This window comes from Solanum verrucosum, unplaced genomic scaffold, assembly GCF_900185275.1.
Source record: "Solanum verrucosum unplaced genomic scaffold, falcon-dt-bn FXZP01000213.1, whole genome shotgun sequence".
In the NCBI taxonomy this organism is placed as follows: domain Eukaryota; kingdom Viridiplantae; phylum Streptophyta; class Magnoliopsida; order Solanales; family Solanaceae; genus Solanum; species Solanum verrucosum.
Genome location: NW_026020043.1, coordinates 1,167,146 through 1,180,353, shown reverse-complemented (window position 1 = coordinate 1,180,353; position 13,208 = coordinate 1,167,146). Strand labels below are relative to the sequence as shown.

The 13,208-nt window shown below is 34.1% G+C and overlaps 2 protein-coding genes across 2 annotated transcripts; one reads left to right on the top strand and one right to left on the bottom strand.

Annotated features, from left to right (window-relative positions):
• Positions 1–2,981: 2,981 nt before the first annotated feature.
• LOC125821676 (uncharacterized) lies at positions 2,982–4,617 on the top strand. Its single transcript, XM_049501074.1, has 3 exons — positions 2,982–3,162; positions 3,393–3,622; positions 4,108–4,617. The coding sequence occupies exons 1-3, from the start codon at positions 3,016–3,018 to the stop codon at positions 4,508–4,510; spliced, it is 780 nt and encodes a 259-aa protein (XP_049357031.1). The 5' UTR covers positions 2,982–3,015; the 3' UTR covers positions 4,511–4,617.
• A 1,153-nt stretch (positions 4,618–5,770) lies between these two features.
• LOC125821677 (SNF2 domain-containing protein CLASSY 4-like) lies at positions 5,771–10,722 on the bottom strand. The gene is given in 3 exon segments (XM_049501075.1): positions 5,771–7,585; positions 8,965–9,719; positions 9,882–10,722. Coding segments are annotated over 3 exon segments (3,411 nt in total).
• Positions 10,723–13,208: the final 2,486 nt, after the last annotated feature.

Sequence of the window (13,208 nt, the reverse complement as noted above, 5' to 3'; positions counted from 1 at the left end):
ATGATAAGTGAAAAGTAAAATTTCACTATGTATTTTTACAAGAAATGTTACGTAATATATAATCACATTCAGAGTGTTACCAAATAGTAAAGATGTGATACTACAACTTGTTATTTGAGTTACTCTCAATCTTTGTATCTCTATAGATTAAAAAATTATTAAGTATCATTCACTTATGCAAGAATTATGAGGGTCAACAATGTTAACTAAAGATTTTAACACATAATTTGTGGAAGATCTGTTAGACGATCCCCGAGCGTTGGGCGTTGGGCGTGCTTAGGGCGTACACACTACAGGAAAAGTGTGAATTACATGGAGATTTTCCTAGGGATTAGTATGAAAATCCGCATGAAACTTATTTTCCTATAAATTTTCATACTGATCCCCAAAAAATCCCCATGTAATTCACCCTTTTCTTGTAGTGACAGTCGGGCGCTTACGGCGTAAGTCTTACAGAACTAAGCCCCACACTTAAGTCTCGGGGAGTTTTGATAGAGCCCCGCTCCAGGCGAGTCTCAACAGAGTTTTTTAAAATACTGAATAAGACAAATAATTTTAAAACCCAAACATTTCATAATTCTAGAAATACGAATATATATGCACAAATGAAACTACACCAAGACTTACTGATTCAGAACACAACACTGTTTCAAATATACAATTGTTCGGAAATTAGACAAATAAAATGATAGTAGAAGCTAGGCTTCGCTCCGAATGTGGGTGGCTCACTAAAGTTTTGAAGTATAAATGGCCTTGGACAGTTGGACGAGTCAGAATCACCGTAGAACGTTAGTCCCAGGATCTGCATCAACAAGGATGCAACAACATCGAATAGTATTAGCACAAAAACATGAGTATTCAGTAGGCATTATAGGCCCCAGGAGCAAGGTTTAATAATTATATCATAAGAAAGAATGTTAAGATTGTAGCAATCGATAGTCAATAAGAAGCAACGCATGCAAAGTAAAATAATCATATATGATGCAATGCAATGTCCAATGTTTTTACCGGTGTACAACTCTTTTGTCAATCCAGGATAATACGAGTGTTTATTATAACATTCGAGAAATAATTGGAGGACTATTGATTGATTGACCTAGAAAGTACAGAATAACTGAACGAGCGCTTATTCACCACCAGTCCTCCACAGAATACTCTATGAGGTGGGATCCGTGGGGACTCATGAGGTCCATATATCTCATCTGAAATCTTAATATCATTTGTATTAAAACTATCAGGAACCATTTTCCATTGGATATAAATATTTTCTTTTAAATTATTGTTTTCATAGTACCAATCTTGTGATTCATGAGGAAAATGTGCACGCATAATGACATTAATAAAATAAATTTCAAATGTAACAAGTATATAAGATTAATGTCTTATATACTTGAAGTAGATCTAACTATTGGTGAATATTATTGAAGTGGATCGAACATACCTCAAAATGAAAAATGATGCAATATATGGATCCACATCTCTGCAAAGTGCCAAAGAAAGAATAATGTGTCAAGCTATAGGCCCTTTTTAGGAGTTGAATAATCTGAAAAACTGTTTCACCTTATTAAGCAAACTGTATTATATAGTTACTCATGACTTTTCAAATATACATATCTATATATACACCTCCATCCATTATAACATGAACCACAATTTCATATTGTTAATTAAAAGGTCAAATCTCTTATCCAAAAATTAAAAAGAGAAAGAAAAGATAGATCGATTTGATGAATCCAATATGTGCGCTCACGTATATATATATATATATATATATATATATATATAATTTCTCTCTCTATATATATATATATACGTGAGCGCACATATAAATTAACCAATAGGTATTTACTAATTCTAAATATTGAATTTATCTCGACCTTTGGGAGTTCTTCATCGGTCATATGTTGAATATCTTAATAGGGAATCTGCAATTCCAAGTGCTAGTGCACTAAGGACGATGTAAAATAAATGAGGATCTTTAATATTTTATATTTTCTAAAGAGCCAACGTTCAATCAAAGAAAACTAAGAATGGCTACGTGATGTAAAATAAATAAGGATATTTAATATTTTATGTTTTTTAAAGAGCCAACGTTCAATCAAAGAAAATTAAGAATGGCTACGTGATGTAAAATAAATGAGGATATTTAATATTTTATGTTTTCTAAAGAGCCAACATTCAATCAAAGAAAATTAAGAATGGCTACGTGACCTGTGAACAGCTATCGTATAATTGGATTTCCTACCGTCTGTCTATCTCTTATCGAAAGTTTTTCCATATGCCCTATAAATTATAATCAGGCGATGGCCTTTTAAGGCTTCATATTCTTTATTTACAAGTTCACACGATGTTTGAAGATGCTAACATTTTATTCAATAAGTAGTACGTATATAAATTCAAACCATCCTCTTCATAGACAAATATTGTCCACCAAAAGAAACGTGGAGAAGAGGTTAAGAGTTTCAAATGTTTTTTAATTCAATATTTTAATATTCATTATGACAAAGAACTTGATAAATTATTCCTTGAGTGCAAAAGTTGGTAAAGAAATAAAAATAAGATGCCTCCTCGTGCTATTTTTTTTTTATACATGTATCTTGGTCGACAAATGATAAAAAGTAATTCAAAATTTTGCACTAGTACTTAATAAAGTCCTTTATTGTATAATATAATGAATCGTTTTGAAAGAAAGCTTTTTTACACTAGCTAATATGTTTTTTCCCTTTCTTAGATCAAGAATAAAAGGTTAATCTTTTAGGGTATAGCTTTAACTAAGCTGAATAAAATTGGTATCACTTTTTTTGTATTTAGATTAAGCTTAAAAAGCTTTGAATAATAACAACCTTATGTGTGAAAACTTAAATAGAAAGAACAAGAACAAAAGAATATTTGGCCTTTAAGCAACCTTTGTTCCAAGTAATTCTAAAACTCTTATTCTCTTTATGGGTAATTGAGAAATTAAAGTTGTATATTTATTTTTTCTTCAATTCAAATTTGTTTTCCTATTGTTGCACAATGGCTGTGACTCATGCTGATCTTGAACCAAGTCGCCCTAGCACCAATTTAGGTAGCAAAATGGGTGCATTTCTTATGGTTTTGTCAATACTTCTTGGCCTATTTTGCTTCATTCTCTCCCTCATTGCTGAGGCTACGCGTTCTCAGGTACGGTTTTATAAAGATTTTTTACATTATTAGTGTGTTTTAACGTGTTGTAGAGGGAAACTAAATCACACACTTTTTAGACATGTTACATATAGTTATCTTTCAGATGAACTAAAAATTTGTTTACATTCTCGAAAATATGTACAAATTTTTTTGTTTAAATTTAACTTATATTCACTAACAGTTTAAAAGTGTGAATACACGTGGACTTATGTGTTTGAGGTTTGTAGGTGACAATGAGAGGTAAAGATGAATGCACATATAGTGGTAGTGGGAAGACACCTTTGTTGTGTGCTAGTGCTGCATTTTTTGTTTTGGCTATTGCTATGGTGATTGAGCACACTTACTTGTTGATTGTTGTGAGCAAAACAACTCCTCCTCATGTACTTTATTGGGATCCTCATTCCCCATCTGTCAAAACTCTTGTTTGGCAAGCTGGCTTCTTCTTTGTTTCTACGTGGTACGTATATGGTACATTTTCTTTTTTAATAATTGTCATCGTTGATAAATAATCTTCCAAGAAAATGTATGACATGTCTAATTTATTTAGTAAGGAGTCTTGTTAATTTCCAAATAGATTTTAAAAGTGTAAAAGTTAAAGGGGATTAACTCTTTTCTTCCACGGGTACAAAAAAGTTGAAGGGTAGCCCCATACATCCTCTCTTGGGCCTTGGCCCAAATAGGGGTGCGCATGATTTGGTTAAAAATTGGTTTTGTATTCATAACTCAATCAATATTTATAAATATTTTGTATTCAATATGTATAAATATTTTGTATTCAAAACTCAATAAACTGTCTTGTTTAGAATGTAGAAACCATAAAACCAAAATTTTGGACGATCCGCCTCTATAGACTATAGTATTATTATGTTGTACATGAATATAGCTTAAGCTTTATAAGAGTAGCTAATAAATGCATGCATGCTGTGTTTCATTCTTAAACAGGGTTTCATTTGCTGTTGGGGAGATATTATTACTAATAGGGCTAAGTGTTGAGTCTGGACACCTAAGACACTGGGAAACACCAAGAGAAAGTTGTTTAGTACTTGGACAGGGGTTATTCTCTGCTGCTGGAGTTTTTGGCCTATTGACAGTTTTCTTGGCCGCTGGTTTATACATCACAGCTCTCCGTGCACAACGACTCTTACTTCATCAAGAAAGCATTAGTCGTCAAATCCTGGAAACCTCTATGCTTTTTGCATCTCCGCCAAGATCTCCTCGATCAATCATTAGACCTGTTCCTAATGAAAATCCCATTTCAAGAATAGATCAGAGTAATATTGAACATGATACTACTTCATTAGCACAGTACTTATCTGACTTTGACAAGTACTTGCACTTGGTTTGAAGGAAGCCACAACAATGTGTAAATTGTAAATGCATATACTATGTGTGATCTTGAATGTGGTGGGCAGAAAATCTTGATTCCACTTCAATTCATCATATAGCTGAGGCAAAAAACCTATAGCGCGTGTTTTTTCTGTTTTCTAACAAGATTGATATGTATATAATTTTTACCAATCTTTTTTTGGTTTATGGACATAACTGTTTCTAAGTGTAACTACTTCACATTCTTCATGTTGATACAAAAAAAAAATCAGTTCTGTGTAAGGGGGCTTTCACTTCCATAATGAAAAACTTTTATACGATTACTCGTTGTAGGTGTTTCTTAATATCCTGAAAATAAGATATGATACCTGCTACAACACATTATGATTACTTGATACATCACAGAATTGACTCATTACTACTATCTTCAACTTGAAACATATATATATATATACCAAGAGGCTTGAGACAAATACAACTGTGTTAAGGATATGCTTCACAGATAAAGGAGCAGAAGACTTTTCACAGCTCCGGAACAAAAGAAAATGACAGGCAAAACCATAGTTTATACAGTTACAAGAACATCTTCTGGTTGATGAAAACTCGCATCTGCAACTATAGAATCAGCTTAACCAGGTGTGAATCTGCACATTGTTGCATTCTTTTCTTTTTACAAAAACTGTAGAACTGCATCAAAAAGCCTGAAACCAGAAGGAAAGGAATAAGTAAAAGACAAAACTGTATTTTAAAAAGAACTTCTTTCATGTCTAAAACGCAGCATTTTGTAATGTTTGTATTCAGTATAAACAACTCAATTGCAATGTAGTAGTATCAAATGAAACTATAATAGTCATAATTTGGTTAAGAGTGTCTCCAGTTAATAATAGTAATACGAATTATAACTAGTTTGCTTATCGACAAAGGCAAGGCACTAGTTACTAATGAAGTTTTCTGGTGTCCTGGGATCATTCATCGGTAATATCATTAACAAGGAAACAATTACAGTAGTACTTGTGAATACATCATTTAGCATCTTCAGAAAAAATCTTACTGATTGTATGATAGTATACCTGTCATAAAGCACACCTCACAGTAGGATGGCTTCAAAAATTATGTCATAACAGGTTTCATCAATTCGCAACCAAAAAAAAAAGCTCCAAGTGATCTGACAAGAAAGAGATAAAGGTTTGAGCCATTTTTTCAAAAACAGACAGTTAAAAAAATACAGTAAACAAGTCTGGTTGCTTCATGTACCAGCAAACGAGAAGAAAGCATACCTTCATCGTGCAGGGAAGCTTGTCGTAGGCACCACACGTGGTGCATGAGATAGTTTTTCAAATATATGACGGAGACTCTCATGCTGAACCATGGCTTCTAGTATGTTATCATCTGACAGAGAATATGAAGGATTCATCTGGCAAGTATTCACTTCATTCCTAAACAAAAGCACATCAGAATGATACTTTTTCCTCGTCTGCTGTTCGATCTTGTCAACTTCCCATTTTGATGTCACTGGACAGTAAACATGCACAACTCTAGTCTGACCATTCCTGTAAGCTCGACTGATTGCTTGCTGTTCTACTGAGGGATTCCAGAGAACGTCAAGCAAAACCACTCTTGAAGCCCCTACAAGACTTATCCCTTCTGAACATGCTTTTATTGATGCAAGAAGCACTTTTACATCACTCTTAGGGTCATTCAGAGAGTTTATTGATATCTGCCGCTGCTTTACATCAAGTTTACCATCCATATAGAGAATCTCTCGGCCTATAGTCCAGTTGAAGAGAGAATTGAGTTGCTCCTTGATCAGCTTTAGAGGATCAAGTAACTGGCTGAATATTATAACCCTCTCATTCAAGCCATCACAAAGTCTGATCAGTTCAACAGCAAATTTCATTTTTACTCCAGCATTTGGATCCAATCGACATCCTCTTTCTTTTAACTGGCTTTCTAAGTCAGAGAACTCACTCCTATTTGCCACTAACGAAGGGTGAACAGAGATCAGAGACACCGCATTTTGGTTGTAAAAGGAGCCTGGGTTCTCAGGAATTCTCTTAAGCAGCTTCTTCTGCAAATCTGTGGGTTTCAAGTGTATCACAGTGTCCCTTATACCCGGAAGGCTTTCCTTCTTTACATTTTCACCACATCTATGAACTAGTGGTGCAATCATATCCCTAAGCTCTTCCAAGGCACGGACATTCTTGTCAATGCAACTGCTAAGAGACGTCCATTTATGCTCCAAATCTGCAGCAAATTTTGGACTAACTACAGAGAGGGTGTTGTACAACTCTTTGATATTATTCTGGAAGGGAGTTCCAGATAAAAGTATACGCTTCTCTGTTTCAACCTTGTTCAAAGCTTGCCACACAAGACTTTGATCATTCCTAGCAGTGTGCCCTTCTTCAAGGACCAGAAGACCAGGTAATTTGAGAAGTATTTCTCTAATCTCTTTGGCGTAACCATCCCCATCTTCTCCCGTCAGAATCCTGAACAAGTCATAGCTAATTCCCAAGACACTCTTACTTTTAGCCCAGGATCTTAGCTTCACCATGCGTATAAGCTGTGGATCTCTTTTTCCAGCACGTGATAAACAGTGGAAGACACTAACAGTAGCTTCATCTTCCTCGAAAGAGAAATCTTTGCTGTTCAAGTTGTGGAAGGGAATGTCCACCTCCCATTTCTTGAACTCAGCTTCCCAGTTAAGAAGCAAATTGGATGGAGCTATGATCACAGGCCTACACTTTGGGAACTGCTTCAGAAATGCCTGAAGAAAGACTATGGTCAGACGGGTTTTTCCAGTGCCAGGTGGATGCGAGATTATGCATCCTCCCCTACTACCAGATAGAGGCTCCCTGAGATTTTCAAGGATTATGTCTCCAGCAATATTCTTCCACATAAACTCAAATCCTTCACGCTGATGAGGGTACATTGTTGTTTTGGCATTCATGGGGACTAAATCCCACACAGTTCCTTCCATATAAATAGCAGAATCATGAACTGCAGAAGAATCATAATATCTAAAGCCGCCAGCATCCAAGAGCGATGATGAATCTCCAAAATACTTTCTTCCATACCTCCCTCGGGTTCTGTCAGCCTGCAGATAACACAAGTCAAAGAATTTAAGAGTGAACAAAAGATAAATTGGAGAGCAGAGTTTATAAAATCAAATGTAAGGATTGAAAAGGAATATGTAACCAGGGGTATCAAGTATAAATACAACTGTATGGAATAAGAAACTATGCCAGACATTAGTCTGGAATCAGCAAAAGGAGTACACAGATGGAATATTACTTTTAGAAGGCTACTGCATGATGGGGAGTTGGAAAGAGTTGTTGAATTTTTCAAGACCTTGGAATGATTCCAAGGGTTCAAAGACACTGAAGATTCACTTATATGGAAGCCCACTAGTCAAGGAACTTGTGCTGTAAAATCAGCTTATAACATTCTGATTAGGCACAGACAGTCAACTAATTAGTAGCCATGGAGATCCATTTGGAAGATGAAGGCTCCTTCTAAGGTGGTATGCTTTTCTTGGCTAATAATAGCAAGAAATGCTTCTCACACAGGATAAACTTCAAAGAAGTGGATTCCAACTGTGTTCTAGATGCTTTTTGTGTGGAGCTGCTGGGAAAATAAATAGTTATCTATTCATTCATTGTCCTGTTACTGGACAATTATGGCAACTATTCTTGAACATGGTAGGAATAAGATGGTCAATGCCAGCAACAAGTGTTGATTTGCTGAAATGTTGGAACCAGAATGATGGGGAAGTTAGTTAGAAAAATTGGTGGAAACTTGTCCCTTCTTGCATATGGTGGACCATTTGGAAGGAGAGGAAATATAGAGTTTTTGAAAACGAATATAATTTTGTGGAGAAAATCAAGATGAATTGCATATTTTTGTTTTATTTTTGGTGTAAAGAAAGCTATGCTGAAGAGGCTGAATCACTAGTTCATATGATAGGATACTTATCAAGCAGTAGTCTAAGCTTGGTTGGGATTTTGTAAAGTCTTTTGCACTGTTATGGTATAAAAAAAATTTAAAAAAGTATATATATAATCATTACCAGTTTCAAAAAAAAAAAAAAAAACCTCACACACTAATTTACGACTAATTCCATTTACTGCTATAAATCTTTAGCATGTCCATTTAATTGAAAGAGAAAAATTAGGATGTAACAAACTGTCAAAAGTTCCACATCCAAGAACTTATTACAACTTTCTTAGGCATAGAACCAGTTGCATTGGCCCTATTCTTATCATGCACTATGTCAAGCACACTTCCGTTCTCAATTATCCTAACCGCTAAAAAGCATCTTGTAAATTGGCATGCACAAATAGAGCAAAAACTACTACTACATACAATCATTAAGATAAAAGATGGAATCTTTTAAAGTAATAACAATAGATCTTGTAAACTGTGTTCCTAATTGGAAAGGTAAGTGCTTGACAGGAACAAAACTCGTATACTTACAAAAGAAGGGAAGATATACTTCATCTCCAAATGCACATGTGAACAAACTTTACAAATGAGTCCAATTTGTTCATCTAGAACAAGTTGGTGGTTCCCCATCTGACAGTCACTAACTTTTGATCCCTGCATTGGCAAAACAGATGAATTTGTGAAGCCAATACATGATTCTAAGGTACACATGTCCATTTCGGCAAAAAGATCTTCAATTTCCTTTTGCCATTCTTGTTTCTCCAGGGGGAGAGGCTCCTCGTCTTCAAACCGGAATATTAAAGGAAGTGGTTCTTTGACAGGAACCTGTCGCTTCTCTTCAGGAGAAGGAATTTTATCATGGTCATCGCCATTTATTATAGAATCAACAACGAACCTCAGAAATTCAGAATCTTTAAGAATCTTCTTCTGAATTTTTCTATCCTTTTGAACAACATCCTTTTGTTCCTTTTGAACAACAGCATTTTGCACCGACTCATCAGCCTCACAACCCTCTTCAGAGGACGAGGATTTAGACCCTTCGTCATCACTAAGAAGAACCGGTCTACTACAACTTCCATGGTTTAACAATATCTTTTTGGACTTGGATAGTGAGCGTGGCCGAAGAAGATATGCTCGACCTCTGTGCTTTTGTACTAGCCTCCCATTTGACTCCTTATTTCCTTCTTCCTTGGATTTTTTCTTTGTAGAACAGCTCAAATCATCATCTTCTGATTCCATTCTTCCATCATAGTCATTATCAAAACCACTTCTGATATAATCAGATCCTTTTCCTTTTTCATTGTTCTGTTCTGCAAGACAATTTAGATCAAGATCATCATCATCTTCTGATTCCTTACTTTCATCATAGTCATCAGCAGAACCACTTCTGATATCATCAAATCCTTTTCCTTCATTGTTTTGATTCTTTGTAGGAGTACTCAGATAACATTTTTCTGATTCCTTTCCTCCATCATAGTCATCATCACAATCACTTCTTATATCATCTGATTGACTAGAACTTGATGTTGATGATTCATGCACCCGGTAATCCTTGTCTTCGGGCTGATCATTATCCTCATCACTTGAAGCTTCAGATTCTGACTCAGAAGAATCTGTTGTATCAGTAAACTCTTGTTGTGATTTTAAAGGATCAACAAAGTCCTCTGATTTCTCAAAATCAATGTGCTCCTCTGTTTTACGACGCTCACTAGTCCTACACATGCTCGAGGTAGATGAAATAACATCATCTGCTTCATTCAGTGTACCACCCCTTAACCCAACAGAGCCCACATTGGACCAAGATCCTGAACCTGATCCACTATTTACAATAGAGTCTGCAGCAACATCCCCAATAACAACAACATCAGGATCGGGATCGGGATCACTCTCCTCCTTCTCCGAATCATCTTCATCATCATTGTCATCGTCATCAGAATCAGAATCTGATATTTCCTGGATGAAAGGCCTTTTCATGACGGACTCACAAGTTCCTGGACTGAACTTCTTTTTAGCACTGTCCACCTTCTTTTTTCCTTTTTCCAAACTTCTCACCATACTTGCATCACCTCCACCACAAGGTGTGTTTTTTTCTTCCACCTTTATTCTTTTTTTCCTCCCACAACTCACATGATCATCCTCTCCAATATCCACACAACAAATAGTAGAAGAGTGACTAGTATTACCATTTTTATTCAACTTGTTCCTCTTCTCAATAAACTCGACACAATATTTTAAAAACTGTTGTCTAGTCCTCCTCTTTGGAACAGAGGACCCATCCCCTGAATCCATCTACTAAAGTCAAAAATACACAATTTTCTTAATCAAAATGCTCAAAGCACATTTACATATTCTTCACAATCACAACAAAAAGAATCACACAAATACTCACTCACCTGAATAAAGACCTTTGAATTCTTGAAACTGTAAAAACAGAGACTGATCAAAAGGACCCTTGCGTGACACAGGCGAAAAAGAGAGAGCGGGGTGGGTGGGTGGTGTTTTTGGTTTTGGTAAGGAAGACAAAAGAGAGGGAATTTAATTTTTTTTCAATTTTTAAAAGCAGAGTTAAATACTGAAACGGGAACAAGAAAAAAGGGGATTGGCTTATGTTCTTTTGTTTACGTATTATTAAGGAGCATTTAATGTTTTTACAGCTGTAAAAAAAGAAAATTAACAATAAAAATTGAATTATTAGTGGTAATAGAGTCTAATCATATTTGGTAGGTTACAGTTTTACAGAGTAGCTTAATCATTTTTTTTGGTAGGGTATAGACCATTGATCCGAAAAGAACTGGATTTGTTTACTACCTAGGGAAAGTAAATTTAGAGTTTGCTTGAAAAAATCATCTTTAAATCGGGATTGGGTGGAAGACGTAAGGGTGATTATGGATTTGGTTCACCGGTCATTTGATGGGTATATTTAGCGGCGTTCACAGGTCGGTTTGGGTCGATTATTGATCAAAATGAAAATTAAATTAACTTAATCGGTTTTAAAATTATCAAAACCAAATCAAATCAAATATAATATATATTTATCGGTTTTGTGATTATCGGTTTCGGTTTGATTTGGTTCAGTTATTCGGTTATTAACCATAAACAAAAATAAAAGAAAAAATTCATTCAAAATGTGAAAAAAGTGACAACAATCCATTCAAAATGAAAATAATTTTGATGTGAAAGATTTTTGTAGTTGAATTGAACCTTTCATGAGTAAATAAGGAGTTATTGTTTTTAAAAGATAAGTTGACAAATTGAATACATGAATACTATAAAATTAACATACATTTTATCAAACAAAACAAAAGTTATATGAGAATAATAGAGCCATTTTTTCATTGTCACACAACCTACAAATATCATGCAACAATAAAAAATCGGCGATTATCAAAAACATTTCAAAAGAAAAAAGAAAATAATGTTAGTTCCAAAACTTCTGTTATAATATATAATTTTCTTTAGAATTGTCTATAAATGTAAAAAATTGATTATTTGTTGTTTTTTGAAGTTGAAATCTATGGGGAAAAAATGGAAAAAAGTTAAACAACAGAACCTACAATATAATGTACCATAATTAACAAATTATTTTTCTTATTACGACTCCACTATTAGTATTATGAAAAAAAGGTAGTACTACGCATATTTTACCCTTTCCCTTTGTACTATTATATACTTTGTCAATATGAATTTTATTAGGTTGTCACTATGCATAATATTTAGTTTACTAATTTTTTTTAAATTATAACTAACACAATAATATATAGATTTTATTTAAATAGTAATTGATTTAATATTATTCGAGCGCATACATAGTACAGTCTAAGTGAGATAGTATCTAATGTGTGTCAATCTCCATTCAATCTTTAGTCATTTTGAAGCAAGTTTTTCAGTTACTTTAAACCTGTAAAATTGAAAATTTGAAGCAAGAAGATCATAAAAGAACAATTAAGGAAAGTATGTAATGATAGTTTTGTGTTGATATAATGAATTTTATTATCCTATGAACATAGAATTTCCAATATAATTAAATTTGAAATGAAAGAAAATAGTTTATAAAAAATGATTGTGAAAAAAATAAACCTGAGCAAGATATTAACAATAACATGCATATCATGATATCAAATGGCACATCCAAAATTAGAAACTCCTCCGTTTCCTTCATTATCCAATTGCTATAACTCCTCATTTGATGTTGGTTCCGCCTCTAATTCCTTTGTCCTAAAACTATTATTACAAGTAAGGAAGAAAGTGTTAATATGCCGAAGGATCGGAGTTACATTCGTGTGATTTCTCATGTAACAATAATTTTGGATAAAATCAATTAAGAAAAGTTAAAATCAAAACTTGCATCAGAAATAAAAATGTAAAAACAAAATTAAAGAAGTCCACACTAATTGAAAAAAAAGTCTACACTAAATTTTTTTTTTTTTTTTCAATATTGGTGCCATTGAAATTAGAAAATATGAAGTTTTTCATAGGTTTAATTATGAAGCGGGAGACTTTCACTATTCAAGCCTTGATTTTCTTCTTAATTGAGTTTTGCAATTCAGTAATTTTCTCTAACAAACATCACCGAATTGTCATTGCTAGGTATATAGGAGATCATACAAACATTTTCCTCTCAATATTGTCGTTTTTAATTTGTCATTCAATATGCTTTCAGTGGAAAAACAATACATGTTTACTGAGTTCATGAATTTGCAAAGTTTATGCTTGAGGATATTGATATTTGACTGTTGAGGCCACATAAGATTTATTGGTTGAATGGATACAAAAGC

Coding starts and splice junctions, on each gene's coding strand:
- LOC125821676 (XM_049501074.1), top strand. CDS start 3,016: ATGGCTGTGACTCATGCTGATCTTGAACCAAGTCGCCCTAGCACCAAT. Junction 3,163..3,392: donor CTGAGGCTACGCGTTCTCAG/GTACGGTTTTAT, acceptor TGAGGTTTGTAG/GTGACAATGAGAGGTAAAGA. Junction 3,623..4,107: donor TTCTTCTTTGTTTCTACGTG/GTACGTATATGG, acceptor ATTCTTAAACAG/GGTTTCATTTGCTGTTGGGG.